Consider the following 18,616-nt stretch of genomic DNA (forward strand, 5'->3'; position numbering starts at 1 on the left):
TATGAACATTTTATTTTGATTATTACACTTATTTTATACAAACTTTAAATGCTCCAGTAAGAAAATGCAAACATGTAAGCAAAAAGAATCCGGTGTATATTTAATCATATTTCTTGTACAACAAAATCGATATAAAAAGTATCATTGGATTATTTGCTTAAAATGCAAAGTCGTCTGCGCCTTAAATGGATTTCCCTGCTCAACAAGCTCTCGAAAAAAAGAAAATATATAAATTCCCAATTTGAGCAGGCGGGGGGGAAATGCCTATTGCCAAGGCAGTTTATCTCGGGTGGAAAATGGCCACCCCCCGCAGCAAACCGCAATGCGAAAAGCCAAAGTAGAGCAGGAAAATATTGCAGGAAATGTGGAAGCTCCTGTCGCATTTTTAACGCTTTTTAGCATAAACAACATAGGGCAGGAATCGCAGAAGGGCCATCTGGGGGGTTGGTCTATATCAACTTATATATATACTTATATAATATCGTAAGGTTTCCCCGTCTGGCCGACGTCTGCTGCAGCTTTAGCTTTATTTTCCGGTTTTTTTCCTAACTTCGTTTGCTCGTTTGTACGCTCATTTCAGTTTTCAACCCCTGGCTGATTGCTACAAAAAAATTTGCATGCGGCCCTTTGTCGCGTTTTGTTGTTGCTGCAAAATTGCCAGATACAAGACACTCGCACTCGCACACGCACAATCCACTTTTAATAATGCACACTACGTGTGTGTGCGAGTGTGCGTGAGTGTGTGTGTGTTGGTGTGGCACGGAGGGAGGGTGTTTTGGGGTGTTTTCGATAAGTACTTTACGACAGACAACCCTCGTTTTGCGGATTTTTTTATGGTCCGCCTTTGGTAGTCCAGTGGCAACATCAAAGTTCATATCCTGCTTCCTGCGGAAAATGTTCCCTCTGCCTCCGGTGGTTGCTCCTGGCAGTCCTGGCAAATGGGTGTGGAAATCATTGGCATTGGCTGCCCGTGCAATTTTCGCAAACATGCCGTGACTCTTCGATTGCTTTTTTGGCGAATCGCAGTGGCGATTTCGCAACTTTTCCCCGCACTTTAGGGGTTGTGCGCGGGGTGGTGGTGATTGAGTCAGAGGAGGTGGTTTTCAGCCAGCGAATCATGTGCGAAAATTCTGCAAAACAAAATATGGAATTGGGCATATTTATTATAATATTATTTCAATTTGTACACCTGTATTGCTTACTTTTACTTTTCTTAAAAATATGATATATAGCATAAGAAACTAAGAAACTCTAGAGAAACCTACCAAGAAGCTGTACTAAGAAGTCAGTGAAACATTATCCAAAAATAAACTGTAACTTAAACCATATACATTACAGAAGGTTTCCCTTTAATACATCGTTATTTCGACTAAACAAAAATTCGCATAAATCAAGCCTTTCGCAAAAGGGCATAACCCTTCCTTAAGGAAGTCCATCAGCTTCTTATTGTCCTAAGTCAAGGAAGTTCGGTGTAGAATTTGCATAATAATCAGCACGAAAATAGGGATCCCCTGAATATGCAAATGACCAAATCAATCGAAGGCCAAATTAAAATCGATCAAAATTGATTTGTTGCCCGGTGTGCAGAAACCCAAACACCGCACCCCGAAATGCCAGATCAGCCAGGACCGCGATGCCTCCAAGTTCAGGACAGGACATTGCCGAAGGAGTTGAGCGAGGAGCGTGAGAAAGTCTCCTTTTTGCACGAGTGATTTACATAATTTTTGGGCAACTAAATTGCATGCACATCTCGTGTGTGTGGATGTGGCTGTGGACCTTATGCAAATGAGCTGCGACGCTCACTATTATTGCCATAGTGCCGTCCCTCTTCAACCCCCTGCTGCCAGGCCAAGGGACGCAGGACGAAGGACTCGGGCCGCAGGACTCAGGTGTGCGAGCGTGTCGGCATGCTGTGAGACGAGGCGCCGTCCACTGTGCCCGTAATTAACCCCTGTCTCTGTGGCATTTCCCTTTTTCCAACCCATTTTCACTTTCGTTTGCATTCTCTGAGTCCTTTTGGCAGTTTCGCAATGCGAGTTTCCTTATGCAAATGAGAGTGCATCCTCGCCCTTCCCCTTTCTTATATTCGCCAAGTGAAAATCTTATGCAAATTTCCCTGGCTGTGGAAAAACTCCTTCCGCCGCGAGATACAGGATCTGCGTGATCTCCGCTCTAATTTGACTGCTGGGTGTCAGGTACTGCGAGCATCGTTATCCTTTTTCTGGCTGCGATCGTGAGAAAGTTGGGAAATTTGCATAATTTTTCGTGAAAATTTTGCCGGTCTACGTGATCGTTGCAAAGACAGCGCAGATCGGCGATGCCAAATCACTGATCTCTGATCGCAATTTCCCAAACCTCTTCGTGTTTTTGTGTCCGTATGTGTCAATGGCTTTTTGTGCGCCGGAGTTTAGGAAATAATGGGTTCTCTAATTATAAACGCGTTAATTGTTATTTCAGTTTTTGAATTTATGCTTAAATGTTTGCTGTCCAACTATAAATGTCACACATCACAGTTTTTAATTGCTTTACAAAGTTTATTCTCATACATTTTTTATATTAAAGGTGTTACAAATGTGATGGATATAAAATGCAAACGTAGATGTCTTAAGCGGACTTGGCCATTCCCGGCTGTCCTTCGGGTGCACGAGGGATTCCTCCTTCATCCTCGGAGGAATCGCTGCTGGAATCGGAGCTGCTGCTCGAAGATGAGCTGGAACTCGAGCTGGAACTTGAGCTGGAGCTGGAGCTGGAGCTCGAGCTCGAACTGGAGCTGGAGCTGGAGCTTGACCTGGTGCCTAACTTGGTTCGGGACTTGGACCTGGACCTGGAACATCTGCCTGACTTGGACTTCTTGTCCGATTCGCTGCTGCTGCTCATGTGGAGTTCGGCAGCGACCGACAACTTTGGGGATCCAAAGGGTTTCTTCTGCGGCGGATTACCCACCTTCGGGAGATTCATCGTTGGAGTGGCACTAACAGGCCGCTTCCTCACGGGACTCCTTGCTGCGGAGGAGTCGTCGCTGCTATCGCTCAGATTGCGACTCTCACCCACACCCATTCCCAACTTGGGAGTCACCACATTTCCCGCTGGCGGCTTCAATTTGGCGGACAGCGGAGCAATTGGACGTTTGCGTACCATGTTTTTGGTGGTATTATTTTTAGTCCTGAAATTGATCAAGGGACCACAAGAACGGCGCCGATTTTTGTTGAGCATCCGTGTAATATCCACCAGCTGGGATTGCAGGGTGCGCTGCAGTCCCTCCTTTTCCGAGGGCTGCATGTCCCTGAGATTCAGCTTGCTGTGGGCCCGCATCGCCTTGGTCACGGCACTCTTCATCAGGACCATGGTGTCGGGGGCGAAAGCCTTGACATCGAAGCTCAGATCGCCGCAGACCTCCGAGGAAAACCCCTCGATTTGCTGCACCATGTGAATGATCTCCTTCATGGCGTTCGTCGGCAGTTTGGCAAATAGTTTCTGGGTGGCACGTCGGTCCGCGTCCGTGACTTCCGCTGCGGCAACGATGCTCTCATCATCCGAGGACTCAGTGCCCACTGCCATGAGGTTATCGATTTCGGTGCTATTCAGCAGATCCTTAGCTGGCTTGAATTCCCCTTGGATTAGGTCCTTGCTCGGTTTGGGGCTCAAGTTCTGTCGCTTGCTAGCTGATGGCTTTCGAGAAGTTTGATGACCTGCCTCCAGTTTGGAAATCATCTTGCTTAAGGTGCCACTGAAACTCTCCACCAAGCTCTTGGCCCGCAGAGGCTCCCAGGTATCCCCCAGTTGGAGGCACTGCACCAGGCCACTTTCCGCTAACTTGGCGGCTGCTAGTAGTTCATCGAGATCTGCTTTATCCAAAGCTGAGTGCACCGATGAGCTGGGCATGGCGTTCATGGAGGCACACCACATTCCCGGCTGATTGAAGGCTCGTTCGTAGATGACCTTAGCCGGTTCGTGGTACTTCCTGAAGATGCCATCCACGTGCAAGCAAAAGTCATGGACGGATTTAAAGTACTGCCTGTCCAGCTTCTTTTGCAACGAATCCCACTTGGTGTTGAAGAAGTTGCGCGCCGTGGTGTCCGACTGATTGGTGAAGCTCTGCAACTTCTTCAGTAGATCTCGGCACTTGCGTTCCGTTTGTGCGGAACTGACCATCTTTCTGACATTCGTCCGAGATCTGCCCGTCGCCTTGGGATCCTTGTTGCAGGGTACCTCGGGGCCAGCCGGCAAAGCTCTCAGTTTGCGAATAAAAAACTTTTCCAGCATCTGACCCTTGCGATAGACCACATCGCCTGGGCGATTGAATATGAAGCAATTGCGAATGATGAGTTTGAAATCGGCAATCGCCTCATTGATGGATCTATAGTAGTTGTTCTGCACTCGTTTCAGAATGGTACCGATGTCCATGGGCCGGTCGATAACCGTGTAGTATGTGGGCACCTTCAGTGCCTCCGTGTCCACGGGCTCCAAGAAGTCCAACGCGTACTTCTTCTTGCGAGCCTCGTCCAGCAAGTGCTTCTTGAAGTAGTGCAACTTATTGGTGTAACGACCTTCCCTGCCGTGCTGCGGTATGAACTCGGGTTGCACTCGATTTGGCAGTTTCAGTTTCACAGAAAGCGATTTGGTAGTAGTAGCCTGGCGATAAAATCATTTCTAGAGGCTCCCTCAGTAACTAGCTTACGTACTCACCATTTTTTTATTCAATTTATTATAAGTTTAGGAGTGTATTTCACAAGTTTTTGAGTAGTTTGGATCTTTAAGCACTTGTCTCTTTCGATTTTACATAAATGTAACTTCGAATTCGCGAGGAATACGATTATGTAAGGGACTAAACCTTGGACCTTTGCCTTTCCACTTTTATAAGCAATTTTTGTGATGGAGAATATATTTCACCGCTTGACAAGTAAAGTTGACAGGTGCAGTTATCGCACAGCCTACTGCCATTTAGTGCACACTATCGGAAAAGTTCCAGCCAGGGATGCAAAACTGTGTTAACCCCTGGGCTATTGCACAATTAAAAGTCACTACTAGTACAACTATCTATTATGTATTATGCAGAATCCTGCTTATTTCTACACCCTCGATAAGCAGTAAGCAGTAGGGCAGCAATTATAGGCTGGTTAATCAGAATGCGTGTCATTAGTAGACACCGAAACTAAAGCAAACAATGGCACATCAAAGCGAATGGAGGCAAACAACCAACCACCCATGCCCTCCCACCATCCACCACCCCACAGAATATGTGCCCCATCCACCGAATATTTATAATATTTTGCACCACTTCACAGGCTTTCAGCTTTTTGTATGCCCCACACCTCGCAGTTGGAAAATGTGGCAATGGGACATAAAAACTGCTTTTTGCAATTTACATCAACATTTTTATCACCCCACCACCCACCGACACATCCACCACCACCACGGACAACCTTCAAGGAGTAGAACGGCAACAACAACACGCTTTTCCTATTTGCATACATGTGTAAGTGTGTCCCATAAATACAGATATACGGCCACGCCCCCACCGCCGCCCACCTCGACAGCCTACTGCGTCTTTTTGCGCACTTAATTACACACGCATACGCTTCATTCCACTTTGCGGTGCTGCTTGTCTAGCAGTCGAGCCGCCCAACCACCCAAACCACCCAAACCACCCAAACCACCCAAGCCACCCAAACCACCCATCCACTGGAGGACAGGACTCCGCTTCCATCTGCGAACCACCGCGGTGGGACAGGCCCACTACGGAAATACGAAAATAGACACGGGGCACTCTCCGGAAAAATCCTACAAAATGGAGTTCATCACTGTAATCCCAATCAATAATGCAAATTAACAAGAAGCAGTCAAAATTCTGAATTGAAAATAAATATGAAGGATTATGTAGTAGTAGCAATTGTAACGATTCTTGAATCCTTATTAACACTTATTTTGTTTGTTTTATTAAACAGTTGTACTTAAGATATATTCAGTTTCATAAAAGGATATAATAGGAACATTTATTGTAACGACGTCTATTATCAATTTCAGCTACTAATTTGGAAATAATCTAGTGTGATATATTTATATTTGCACTTGTTTCAAAAAGTGCCCAATAGGAACTAAGGATATTTTCTAACTCAAAGGATTTTTTTGGAGCTGTCTTAAAAAGCGTATTAATACTTTTCAAGGGATAAGTCCGTCACTAAACCATTATGTAATATTCATAACTATCATATACCCCTCCGTCTCACAGAGCTCTAGGTACAGTCCTGCGTTTGTCGACCCATATCCTTGACCAAGGACTTTCCATGCTGCAAATTTGTTGCTCCTTAGGCAGGGGCACTCACAAAAGGGCCACTCACGGAATCGCTGGAGTCGCAGGATGCCCGGCTATCGCAGGTTCTACCTGCCTTGGTGCCAAGGTGTCAATATTGCGTTATCATCCCGGGACTCGGAGTCCCAGCTCCGATCCCCGACCCCTGACCCCTCTCACCCCGACAAACGTCCACGTCCTTGGCCATTCTCTTTCGTTAATTTTATCTCTGACGGCGATTAATGCGAATAAATTTTATAGACGAAAATGTGCACTCGCATGTCCCGTCACCGAGTTATCCTCCTTTTGTGTGTGTGTGCGTGTTTTCCCTGCGACCTTTTCCCCCGCCCCCCTACGGCTCGCATTTTCCTTGCTTTTCCTCCGTTTTCCTCTTCCCCCTCGCCTTTGGCTAATGTTTTCTTACTGACTCTTACTGTGGCCATTGTGCACCGCCTGTGTTGTGGAGTATGTGACTTTTGCTGTTTGTCTTCGGCACCTGCAGACCTGCAGTTGTTAATTGTTCGATGCCCGGTGCTTACGCGATCTTGCAGCTCTCAGGATCCCAAGCCCAATCCCAATCCCAATCCGATTCCGTTGCCGATGCCGATCCCTCGGCAATTCACCTTCCTCCGTTTCCATTTTATTTATTTTTTTAGCAATTGCCGCTGACTCAGCATCCGTGGCGAGCGTGGAAACTCGGCTCTCGTCTCGATGCCCCCAGCCAACCCTCAATTAGGATTGGGCTCGGCATGGAAACAGCAGGTCCAGGTCCAGGTCCAGGTACAGGCTGTCCAGAACGGAGATACGACTTACGAGATACAAGATGATACAAACAGGTTTTCCATTTTCTTAACCCTCGTCGTGGTCGCGACACTTGTCCCGCTCCCCGTTCCCCGTTCCCCGCTCCCCGATTTCATCCAGCATTGTTTGCGATGTGTTAACCTTAAGCGATTTCTGACTTTTGTGGACCCTATTGTTGCGACCCTGACTTTTTCTCGATTTCGATTTTGATATAAAAAAAAGAGTGTATTTTCTTTGACAATGGAAATCCGTGTCGGTGGGAACGCCGCCAATCCTGACCAAAGGACAATGACGATCGCAGATAGCAATCGCGCCGCGAAAGATGCAGGTTTTCTGGCATTCATTTGGTTTTTCCCTGCTTTTCCTCGCTTTTTCGTCTGCGTGAAAAACGGCGCACCCACACACACGAACTATTTATGGATTTCCGCTGGGAATGCATTCGAATGGGAATGGGAATGGAAATGGGAATGGCGGAAAAGCTATGCCCTCGCTCATTTTATTCGCGCCGCTCCCGAAAAACAGTGAAGCAAATGAAAGGGGGGAGTCAATGACCCGCCGGAAAAGTGGGAAAGTCGAACGACCAAAAGACGACGAAATGTTGCAATTGCAATTCACCAATTTAGCTGGCTGCGCCCGCATCTTGGTCAATAAAGGGAAATTGATTGAGAAATTGTGAAAATAAATTGGAAATGCAGAGGCGAGGGGGAAAGTGTGCCGCGTGCTGAGTGGTGAAAGTCCGACAATTAAATGGCAAACAAATTTCCGCCAATTATTCGACATTAATTATAATCCATCTGCGCATGAGGGTCAGCGGTGGAGAGCTCCTTGCCACTCCTTGCAGGACTAAAGGGTTGTTTACCTTTTCGCAGGACCATGCTGGTCCTATCAGATCACCCATGAATCTTAATCAGTGAATTTCTCTGTTATGGCGGTTTGCATTTCGCCGCTTTCCCAGGCGTTTTGAGAAAAACCCAAGTTTGGAGTTCACATCAAGACACAAATTTTGGGTCTGGTATATGAACATCTTTCAGATTAAAAACATATATATTTATTTACATTTTTAAATATTTCTCTGTCCAAATTGCAGCTGCAATATATGACTTAAACTCTTTATGAAACATCATTTCAAAATCCATTTAATAATATTTAATTAATTTGGTATACAAATTGGTTTCTCTGCGTAATATGCATTGGTTTGTAAATCTGTCAAGCGTTTCTTTTGGAAGCCCACGGTAAATGCCTCAGGAGTCATTGACTTTGGAGGCACCAGAAAACGCATCTGCATTCGGTGCAATGGCCGATGACGCTGAAGGCCCAAAACGCCAATCGACCAAGACGCCGCCCCGCCCACTTCGTTTCAACCAATTAAGCCATGAGAAGCTGCCCCAAACTGCAATCAAAGAAGGCTGGAGAAAAGCAAAAACCCTAAAAATGAAACATTTTTCTCGAAGAGCCCGTGTGTGCGAGTCCGAAAAACGCATTACGCGATGAGGAAAATCGGGTTTAGAGCTGTTAGCCAGACTACCTGTGCAGGTTTTTGGCCCCACCACTATTACCACTACCACCAAGAAAACTGGCCGCAAAAAAGCAAGAGCAACAACAAAAAACGATCAACACAGTTGGAGGAGAGTCGTGAAAATGGGTTTCTTGGCCCAGCATCTCCCGTATCGCATCGGCCAAAAGTCACTGGCGACCGACCAGATTTCATATCGCTGGGGTCGGGGATTACACACTTTGTGCATTTGCCGAGTATAACTATGAGTTTCAGGCATGACCTCGCGGCGATCCCAAGCCCCCCAACTCCTTCGATTGATTTCATACACTGCGAAGAACAAGTTGTGCTTTGTCATTTGCAAATAAGGCTAGAAAATGGAAGCATACTTAAATTACTGACAACTAAAGGGTTTCGAATTTAAGCAAACCTATATATGATATTATATGAATTAATTATTATTATAATATGATCTAACAGATTCTTTAAGAAGTAACTACTTACTACTTAACTACTTATATACCTTCTTTATATTATCTATCCATATTGGTGTAGAAAGTTTTTGCAGTGCATTCTTGACTTTTTATGGGTTGACAACTTGTAGGCGTGTTGAATCGCGGACGTAAGAAGACAGCGATTGGGAATGGGAATGGGAATGGAAATGGGACCGGGATTGGGATTGGGACTAGAACTGCGATTGGGCTGCGATTGGATTTAGAATCGGGGAAAAGGGAATAAAAGTCGGGATTGGGATGCACATTTGAAATGTGCAGCGATCTGCAGCGGCTGATAAAGTAAGAGTCTGTGGCCCGAACCTGTTTTATGGCCAAAAAAACGATCGAAAAACGACTGAACAAAACGACAAAATGAAATGCATAAACGTAAATCTCCCAGCAGGTAGTCCCCGGATGGCCAAGATGGAGTGGAAGATGGTACGACTATGGAATGAGTTGGGATGGAGATCAATTTGGCTGGACCCGAAACCTGTAACATTGCGCTTGATGATGACTTTTCGGTCTAGCCGGCGACAATAAATTTCTCAATTTTCCAATGCTCCAGATTGCCGCTCCTGATTGTCCTGTCTGCACATTTTACGCACTCCTTGAGCCGCACAACTGCGCACTTGCCAGGTGCATAAAATGGGGTGAATGGATAATCAGTCGGGGGGCAGGGGAATATTGAAGGGAATGGGGTTTAAGGTATGGGTTTCGATTTCTGCGTGGGTGATTTTCTTGATTTCCCAGGCCAAAGAAAGGGTTTGTCGATTGATCGATCTCCAGAGATGTATGCACTTGCGTGGAAAACCAAATATTTGCATCACTTTTCCCTGCTCACAGATAAATCCGAGTTTAATCTGCGGTTGCGAGTGTGTGAAAATAGTTTTTTCTTTGGTTTTTCGCCAGCACCAGCAGAATGCTGATTTTCCAATTGAGTTTTCCGCTTTTTACTTGCCAATTGGCAGAGCTGCGGGTCAAAGGTTGCTGCTTGCTGATCGAAAGGAAAGAAAGGCCAGACAATTGCCAAAGGCGGGTGCTCATTGTGATTTTGTGATTTTTTGTGCAGTGCCAGCGATAAGGAAATCACATTCCCTTCCAAGTAAATACATTTCGGTTTTTGCTCCCCCTGGGCGCATGTGTATCTGTATGTGTAGCTGTGTCCGTATCCGTACAAAAAGTACAAAATACACAACAAAGTGCACCCAAATAGTTATCGCAAACAAGCGGAGCCCGGAAAAATGCGTAGACAGCACCGAAAAAGTTCATTGACTTTCGCGTACAGAAAACAACAACAGCGCGCATCTTTTTAGTGCGTTTATTGCTGCACTGGGAGAAAATAGTATCAACTGGAAAGTATTATTGCAGTATCAGTATCTGCAAGGGTCTTATATTTTGAATTTTGTCGAAGTGTCACAATAATAATTCCTCTTCAATAGCAAACTACAATAAGAAATTATAAAATATTTAATTTTGCATTGAAAATTTGAAGGTTTTAAAACAACCAAATTGGAATTTGTCTCTGCACCATATACTAAATTAAAATTACACATTTTTTTCCAGTGTTTTGATTTCGAACAGAAATAAATATGGCGGCCCCAACTCAGCGTGTGCACAAAAGAGCAAACTCCATAGAGTGCACACACAAAAAATTACATTAAAGTGAAAATGAGCGATAACAACGCCAACACAAACGCAGCTACGGACGCAGATACAGATACATGCACCGACACATAGGCGGCAGAGCGCCACCAGAACAGCAACTCCCCACCCCCCCTGATATTCCCCTTACCATCCCCCTAGGCCCCAAAGCCAACGAGCAGACGAGAAAACTGCACGGCCAACGCAGCCATATTTATAAAGAAAAAAAAACCAGCATGCCATAAATATTCGTATTCGCCTTGACACGATCGTGTGAGTGAGACGGCCTGCTCTCCCCATCTCGCAGCAGTGCATTAAGTGTATAACACTCGACCGGTTTTCGGGGGGTGGGGGCAGTTGCCCTTCTTCAAAGCTTTATGGGGACACAGTAAAAAGATCGCTAGACTGCAGTTGCGATCATAAGTATGCAATAGTTCTTTAGCACTGCACATGCACATCTTTTGGGCTGACAAATTGTGTTGCCTACTTTTGTGCTGGCATCTAAAAGCATCTAGCGATTTATAGCTATATTTTTGAGAGGCAAAAACATGCTTCATCAAAAATAAATACTTTAAAGTAAATAGATATACGTTAAAAAACCATTTCTGCGGTAATGAAGACATTAGTGTATATTTAAGAGTACTAAACTCATCCCACTAATTGTCAAATATTCTTGACATGTTTTTTGAATATAGCCGTGAGTGGATTTTCTAATTTTATGCCTGTTACAAAGTCAATGCAAAGCAAAACCGTCTTTTGAGTAGACACACTTTGTTAACTTGATTAATGACATGTTTTGTAACTTTTAATTTTTGCGAATGGGGGAATGAACCAAGTTCACAAGTACTCACACAGTAAATTGAAAAGCCATTTGCCAATGAAGAATATTTATGTGAACAATGTCACAGTTCGCAAATGGGCTTCATATATACTATAGTATATATATAACAATACAGATCGATTTCGTGTCAAGAGAACTGAAAAAATATATATGTATACGCATTAATAGATTTATTCTAAAACAATTAAGCTTTACTAAAAAAGTGAAATACAATTATGTATTTTTAAAAGCGATCCAATCGAGCGTGATATTACATTTTCATTAGCTGTTATATTTGATCACTAAAGCGAAAAACAGGAGTTGTGTTCTTTCAGTCTCACATTGTTGCTCAGATGCATTCGTACTCGTACATATGTATGTATATCAGCAATGAATCCTAACGTTATCCTTCCTGGAGTATTTTTAGCAGCACTTTTCCTAATAAGCAGTGTAAGTGTAAGAAATCTTATTTTTGAAACCAACTAAATAGTTTCTTTCCAGGAGGCGCCGTATATTAAAGCGACAAATGTTGTTTGTGAATCAAAGAACAAATCCTGGGCCGTTTTCCATTATTGCCGACTAAAGGCCTACTCGCGAAACAAGACCAGCGTCAATATAAATGCAACACTTCTGCATCCAGCTAACAATATAATGGTCAAAATGGTCAGAATGGTAAAAAAATTGAGTGGCTATAAGCCATTTCTGTTTGACGTCACCGTCGACGCCTGCCTATTTATGCGAAAAAAACATAATCCCGTCATCAAAATGTTTTATAACTTCATAAAGGATTTATCTACACTGAATCACACATGTCCTTATGAGGTGAGTGTGATAACTGCGAATTGGTCATCAGTGAATTTAAAACCTTTACTTTATTTTTAGGGCTTGCAGGTGCTTAGCGATTATCACACCGCTAAATTTCCAGTACCTTTGCCCCCAGGAGACTATGGAGTGCTAATGGATTTCATATTCGATGGTAAAAAGCAACTCTACGTAAATACATATGTACTTCACCTTTAGGGAGGATTTTTAACCACAAGGTTCTTTAATCATTTGAATCATTTTGTTGGTAAATCCATATTTAGCTACCAGTTTTTACAAACAAAAATAGTATTTAAATTTATTACCTTGCAATTAGTCAGTCGCACTTTTGTCTCTCAACCATGCATCACTAAACGTTTTTTCTATTATACAGCTAAATTTGTATCTGCTTACTGCTATTTTAAAGGTTTATGCTTACAAAATGAGTATAACGTGTACTTTTATGTAGAGTTTATGTATTGTTTAAAGGTATTTTAAATTCCTAAAAACTCAGCAGATTCATTTAATCGATGGGCGTGAGCAAAAAAATAATTACCGAAAGGATTCTTGTACTCCAAATCAATTAATTTCAAATCGATAATTTCAAAGCCAACCATTTCGTGGTTAAAGCATACCTTTTAAATATTTTTGGCAATGGAACATGGAAATATAAGAGTTTGTTTTTAATAATACAACATAAAAAACTGCGTTTATTTGGATGATAGACTTCTAATTCGTATAAATTGTACATGCACATTTTTCTGCCGAGATCCGACATGTATAAATATTATTAAATATTCATATTAACAAATATTCGTTTGACCACTTCACAGCTCCTCCTTCTCCTGCTCGGTCTTGGTGACCTTGTGAACCCTGAACACCTCCAGGATGTTCAGCTTCCTCAGCAGCTCCTCCTTCTTGGCCTCGGTGACCTTGCCGGCCTTGAGGCGCAGCAGTCGCTTGGTCTCCTCCTCCAGGAAGTCGTAGCCCAGCTCGTTGATCTTGCGCATGTAGATCAGATAGGCCTTGGCGTTCTGCTGCTGCTCGGGATTGGTCAGCTGCTCCTGCTTGGCCTGCAGCTCCTGGATCAGTTTCAGTTGCTCCGCATCGGGCATATTGGCATAGTTCTTGAGCAACGCGTTGAACTCCTTGATGCAGCCATCACGACCGATATACAGGGGTGTGTTGGCACCGACGAAAGCCTTCAGATTGTCCACCGTTACGTCCAGGTGGCTGGGCAGCTGGACGTACTCATCCGCGTTGCCCTTGAACAGGAAGATGCTCGGGAAGTTCTTGTCGTCGACCTTGTAGCGGTCGCCCAGAGCCTGGCAAAGGAAATTATTAAATCAAGTAAGTTTCCAAACGAAAGTTTCCACATACAGGACGCCAAATAAGCATTACTACATAACTTAAGTCCTAGGAATCCATAACAAACGCACCTTGTTCTCCAGTTCCCCATAGTCCTTGACACCCACGGTGGCTATCAGCAGCTCCTTGGTTGCCTTGTGGGCGGATTTGGAGAAGGCGGTGAAGGCCTCATGCTTTTCCCCATACGGATATGCGATATCGAATTTCACTATGGAGTAGGGAAATCGCTCCACCGTCTGCTGGAAACTCAGCTCATCCAGATCCACGCAGCCCGTGCAGGTGACGGCCCAGGTGGAGGGTATCGCGTGGAAGGCGACCAGGAGCAGCGTTACCAGAATATGCATCATCTTCGTGGCAAAAACTAGAGACTTCTGAACTTGACCCTACTCTTGCCGATTGCCAGCGCAAACTGGATAAAAACGAGCGAGAGAAGAGCGGTGGAGTTGTATGCGAGTTCTGGGCCAGTTTACGCTTCGCTCAGCTGAAATTGTTTGGCTGCCTTGGCTGCTTTGGCCAACTCACTCAGTTCTGGACTCTCTGGAACTCTGAAAATTCTCGGCTCCACAATTTCTCGATCGAGTTGAATGACACGTCAGTGAAAAGAAGCGGCTCTCTCACTCAAAACCGGCTATTTCGTTGACCAACTCTTGTTGTTAGTTCAGCTGTTTGGGCTGTGGGTCTATTGTAACACTCGTAGGGAGATTTATTATGTAATGCGGGCCCCTCGCTTTTGACTGTCACTTTTAAACGTAGAACTAATTGTCATCTTAATAGCTGGGGTATGAACATTGATGCCAAGCTGATAGAAAACTCATTTCGGCCAAAAGCGATCAGTTGGCCAATAGAGCATGCTACATTAAACCAGGGCAATTAGCCATGTTCACCAAACTGGCAGTGCAAGCGAAGCCTACAGGAAGTGGTAATTTGCAACTGTACTTGCGTTTATTTTCTTCGGTCTTTCGAATTGCGAACACCCCTTAAATGTATTTACTTATATATAAATAAAATTAATTTCTATTCAATCACTGCTTTCCTTAAATATTTAGTTTAGTTTTTTACATCATTTATTTTCTTTTAACTGAAACTGTTTTAAATATCTAGTTAAACTAAATAAATATCTTATAAATTATCTCAAGATGCGCTGAGTTGACATAGAAGCAGATCGACCCTTCAGTAGAGTTTTGCTAAGAGGTATGAAAACACCTGCCAGTTGATGGAAAAACGAACCCCGTTTGCCATAATTTTCATTAGCCAGGAATTGAAATTTTCCCGCCACTAGATGCCACCCCCAATGCCATGCTCCCTCCCCTTTGTCCTGGTTAATGGACATTTTCGGCAATTGTCAATTAATAATTCATGTATGCGGCACACATGTTGGTCACCTCAAACCGACCAAGAAAAAAAAAAGCGACCGATGGCCAAATGGTGCCGCCCCCTTTGGCGGCCAAAATAGTTGGTTTAGTTTTTCCATTTGCGGTTTCGTTTGTCCACTCTACGGAAAATTGTACATCACGGCACGCAATTCGGAAAGGAGGTACGGAAAAGCGTTGTGAGCTTCACACGATCGATATGGCCGACTGGTAAATTATCTTTCCTGATGGATGGGCGTGTGTCTTTTGTGTGCAGGGGGTGGTAAATAGGTGAATAGGTGAATGGGTGGTTTTGGGGGTTGGGAGGTTGGGTGTTCGATTGGTGCGTCAGGTGCAAGGAAAATCCAACCGGCAATGCGCAATTTCCGAAGGAATTAACTGGCGATGTGGGGCCGGAGGTAATGCCTGATGGAGATTCAGTAATGGGGCCCGACATGCGTGTGTCAATCGCACAAAAGGCCCGAAATTACCGGATTGGATCGCTCGGTCGGTAGGTGCTCTATTTGTACTGCTGACCTCTTTGCGGGGCCGCGCGCAAAAAAAATGGAGTCCAAGTTCGGTGCGGTGTGTGTGCGGTTCATGGCGCACTTGTGTTTGCAGTCCATTTATTATGCAACAGCAACAAAGGACAAGCAATTTGCTAAGTACACCCCAGTCGAAAGGCCTTCAAAACACATCATGGCAAAGTCGCCTGGCATACTCCAACATAGCCTTCAATTAGTTGCCGTGACGGGCATTTTATTTCGAACACTTTGCCCCTGGACGTCAAGTAAATCCTGCTTGGGTTTTAAAAATAAAAAACCTAGATTATATTTAGACAAATTATGGGTATTATCCGGCGAAGAACCTTCAAGAGTCCTCCAATGCTGGAGTCCTCCAATGCCAGGATACCCCATATGAGGCATTAATAATATAAATGCTGCTACTTTTGCGTTAGTTTGGTCACGGCGGCACTAATAACACAATGACCTTTACGCGAAACGACCCCTTTGGCCCCTCGGGGGGGTTCGAAACTGAGGGGGATGAGGGAGTTAAGGGGGTTGAGGGGGTGGCACTGACCAATCGACATTAAAATGATAAGCGCGCAAATTTCAGGACCTGGAACGGCTGCAATCATGGCGCGGAAATCAAACGATTGCGGCATTGTTTTTTATAGACCACATCTATTGGGTTTCGAACAGCGGCCAATAGTCAAAGCTAATCGCCTTCTGCAGCACAGGTGCTCCATTTGGATACCGTGTAGTGTACTCTGTTCGGGGTATACTCGGCCATGTGTTCAAGCTAAGTAATTATACCATTTATAGTACTACATATTAAGAATATGCAACATTTTCATTTCCCACCTTAAATGTGTTACATATAAAACAAATGTTTAAAATAGTTCAAAGTCGTGATATTTTTAAAAATTATTAAAATATTATTTATAACCCTACGAAAGTTCTTCTGCTTCAGATTACAGTACCCTTGCAAATGAGTTTTTCAACAGGGTATCTATTAACAATCAGGCTTTCAGGACAACCTCTACTTTTTGGCAGCCCCACAGTCTAATTATGTGGCAGTACATTGAAGGCGGGCCATGAATTTTTCATGGCCCACGTATGCCAAGACATGCAATGTTGGGGCCAACTGGCCAACTGACAATTTGGATAGAAAATAGATGGAGTTCTTGTGCTGTGGGGGCGAATGGGATGGGGGAATTCGAGTTCCCAACTTGCGTAAGAAGCCACGCGATTTCGAATCATGGAAAATCCCCGGTCTCGTTTACTGTAAACTTTTCATTTGGGATCCTGGCACTTGTGAAGTGGAAGCTCATCAAATTTTTATGCCATGGCATAATTCCATAAATGGGCCATGGAATGACCCACCTGAAAAAGGCCATATGTTCCAACCTCCCCCACCCCCCGAAAACCAAATCCAAAACCGGAAAAATAACTTCGACAATAATTCGCATGCCCGAATCGAAACTGCCAAAGTCGAATGGCCAGCCAAATGGTCAATAGGCTGTGCTCATCATAATTGGTATTTATTGAAAATGCCTTTTGGTTAACCCACACACTGGGTGTTCATAACCATAACCCTTGAGGGAGAGAGAGGGTTAAGGGTTAGCGGTTATGGGTTATGGGTTAAGGGTGGACAGACGTAGGCCGGGATATCGTGTTTATAGCTTTTCATTTGCATTTATTGCCATTTCGATACGTGCGGCTATCAGCCTGGCAATTTGAGGCGTTTAGCGCAAATTTCTTTTCAATATTTGTGCACCCAATAAACGGAATTGGTCAGTTAGCCTGGGACTCTTTTATTCGCTGCGGTCTTCCAATTTGATTGCAAATTTGTTTTTTCGACTTTTATGCCAACTGCGTGCTGGGAATTTTGAGGGAAGTGCTTAAATGCTCAATGATTTTCCACTGGTATGACGGGTATGAGTTGCCTCGGCTAATTAATCACTCGAATGCATTATTATGTGTTCTGCGCTAATTACGCTTTCTCAATATTTGTCCAAGAAAGCGCGGTCCAAATCAAACAAATTCGTTTGCCTTCATTCAACATATTCCAGTGACAATGGAGCTAATGGTAATTTCTTGAGCGATTGACTGGTTTTCCTTATCGAGGGGAAAATTCCATTAGCATGCGGCCTATTAATTAGCCAAAAATGAATGTGTCTTAAGTGGTGCGAGTGGGTTGGATTGGTAATTTAGGTGCTTTGAGTTTGGGGATTTAATTGGGTTGTCCAGGGGAAACTGTACTTGCTTTTGGCGATGATACTTACTATTGTAGTATCCAGTTACAACATTTATGATTTAAGGCACTAATATTCCATTTAAGATAAAAGTATTCAGATAAATGTTTGCCTTATCTGATATCTTGTTTAAACTAAACTTTGAGTGATATTATTGCTGACAGCATTACGTACACAGTACCCTTTGAATAAGGATCGTTCTGCTGTCGTTCTAATGCATTCATCCACTGACCATTTCCCCCACAGGATTTTCCTCAGGGGAAACGATGGTATAACAGTTGAGGCGGGAAATTCGAAGGGCGCATGCGTTGTTGCCGCTCCGAGCAAAAGGACTTCCAATGCGTTGCCACACTGCACCCATTCTATCCGGGGTCAGGGCATTTGTTTACAAACAAATGCAGAGCAGCCCGCGGCAAAGGGGTAAACTGCACTTTCACAAAAACACCGCCCATGCGAATACTCCCAATAATCACCTCAACTTGTTGCTTGACCATTTTCCACGGGGGGGCAATTACTTAACCGAGTGGGTGGTGGGGAGGTGAAAACTCGAGCTGGCAGACAGACATGCAAATTGCAGTTTCATGTGGCAGAATTGGATGGCCACCGCCTTTTGGGGGCTGCAACGCCGCACAATTCGCATGACATTTCCTAACATTCTTTTTCGCTTTGCCAGTATAACGCCCTCCTGGACTTTTGTTTTATAACATTTGAGCATTTGCTGCGCAAATGGTCATCAAATCTAATTGGCGACGTCGCGTCGCGGCGCAAATACCTGAAATTGCAGGGTATGCGGTTGATTTTTT

At 44.1% G+C, this 18,616-nt stretch overlaps 3 protein-coding genes across 3 annotated transcripts; 1 reads left to right on the forward strand and 2 right to left on the reverse strand.

The window, feature by feature from the left end:
• Window positions 1–2,570: 2,570 nt before the first annotated feature.
• LOC122613929 (serine-rich adhesin for platelets) lies at window positions 2,571–4,900 on the reverse strand. The gene is made up of 2 exons (XM_043788352.1): window positions 4,687–4,900; window positions 2,571–4,632 (listed from the first exon to the last, which is right to left on the reverse strand). The coding sequence occupies exons 1-2, from the start codon at window positions 4,687–4,689 to the stop codon at window positions 2,605–2,607; spliced, it is 2,031 nt and encodes a 676-aa protein (XP_043644287.1). The 5' UTR covers window positions 4,690–4,900; the 3' UTR covers window positions 2,571–2,604.
• A 7,027-nt stretch (window positions 4,901–11,927) lies between these two features.
• On the forward strand, window positions 11,928–12,557 carry LOC122614508. Its single transcript, XM_043789073.1, has 3 exons — window positions 11,928–11,987; window positions 12,039–12,359; window positions 12,420–12,557. The coding sequence occupies exons 1-3, from the start codon at window positions 11,928–11,930 to the stop codon at window positions 12,555–12,557; spliced, it is 519 nt and encodes a 172-aa protein (XP_043645008.1).
• A 457-nt stretch (window positions 12,558–13,014) lies between these two features.
• LOC122613575 (protein windbeutel) lies at window positions 13,015–14,382 on the reverse strand. The gene is made up of 2 exons (XM_043787804.1): window positions 13,778–14,382; window positions 13,015–13,663 (listed from the first exon to the last, which is right to left on the reverse strand). The coding sequence occupies exons 1-2, from the start codon at window positions 14,051–14,053 to the stop codon at window positions 13,166–13,168; spliced, it is 774 nt and encodes a 257-aa protein (XP_043643739.1). The 5' UTR covers window positions 14,054–14,382; the 3' UTR covers window positions 13,015–13,165.
• Window positions 14,383–18,616: the final 4,234 nt, after the last annotated feature.

This window comes from Drosophila teissieri, chromosome 2R (assembly GCF_016746235.2).
Source record: "Drosophila teissieri strain GT53w chromosome 2R, Prin_Dtei_1.1, whole genome shotgun sequence".
Lineage (NCBI taxonomy): Eukaryota > Metazoa > Arthropoda > Insecta > Diptera > Drosophilidae > Drosophila > Drosophila teissieri.

Excerpts from the sequence above, each read along its gene's own strand:
- LOC122614508 (XM_043789073.1), top strand. The coding sequence starts at position 11,928 with ATGAATCCTAACGTTATCCTTCCTGGAGTATTTTTAGCAGCACTTTTC. Across the intron at positions 11,988-12,038 it reads CACTTTTCCTAATAAGCAGT|GAGGCGCCGTATATTAAAGC; the intron begins GTAAGTGTAAGA and ends GTTTCTTTCCAG. Across the intron at positions 12,360-12,419 it reads ATCACACATGTCCTTATGAG|GGCTTGCAGGTGCTTAGCGA; the intron begins GTGAGTGTGATA and ends CTTTATTTTTAG.
- LOC122613575 (XM_043787804.1), bottom strand. The coding sequence starts at position 14,053 with ATGATGCATATTCTGGTAACGCTGCTCCTGGTCGCCTTCCACGCGATA. Across the intron at positions 13,664-13,777 it reads ATGGGGAACTGGAGAACAAG|GCTCTGGGCGACCGCTACAA; the intron begins GTGCGTTTGTTA and ends TTCCTTTGCCAG.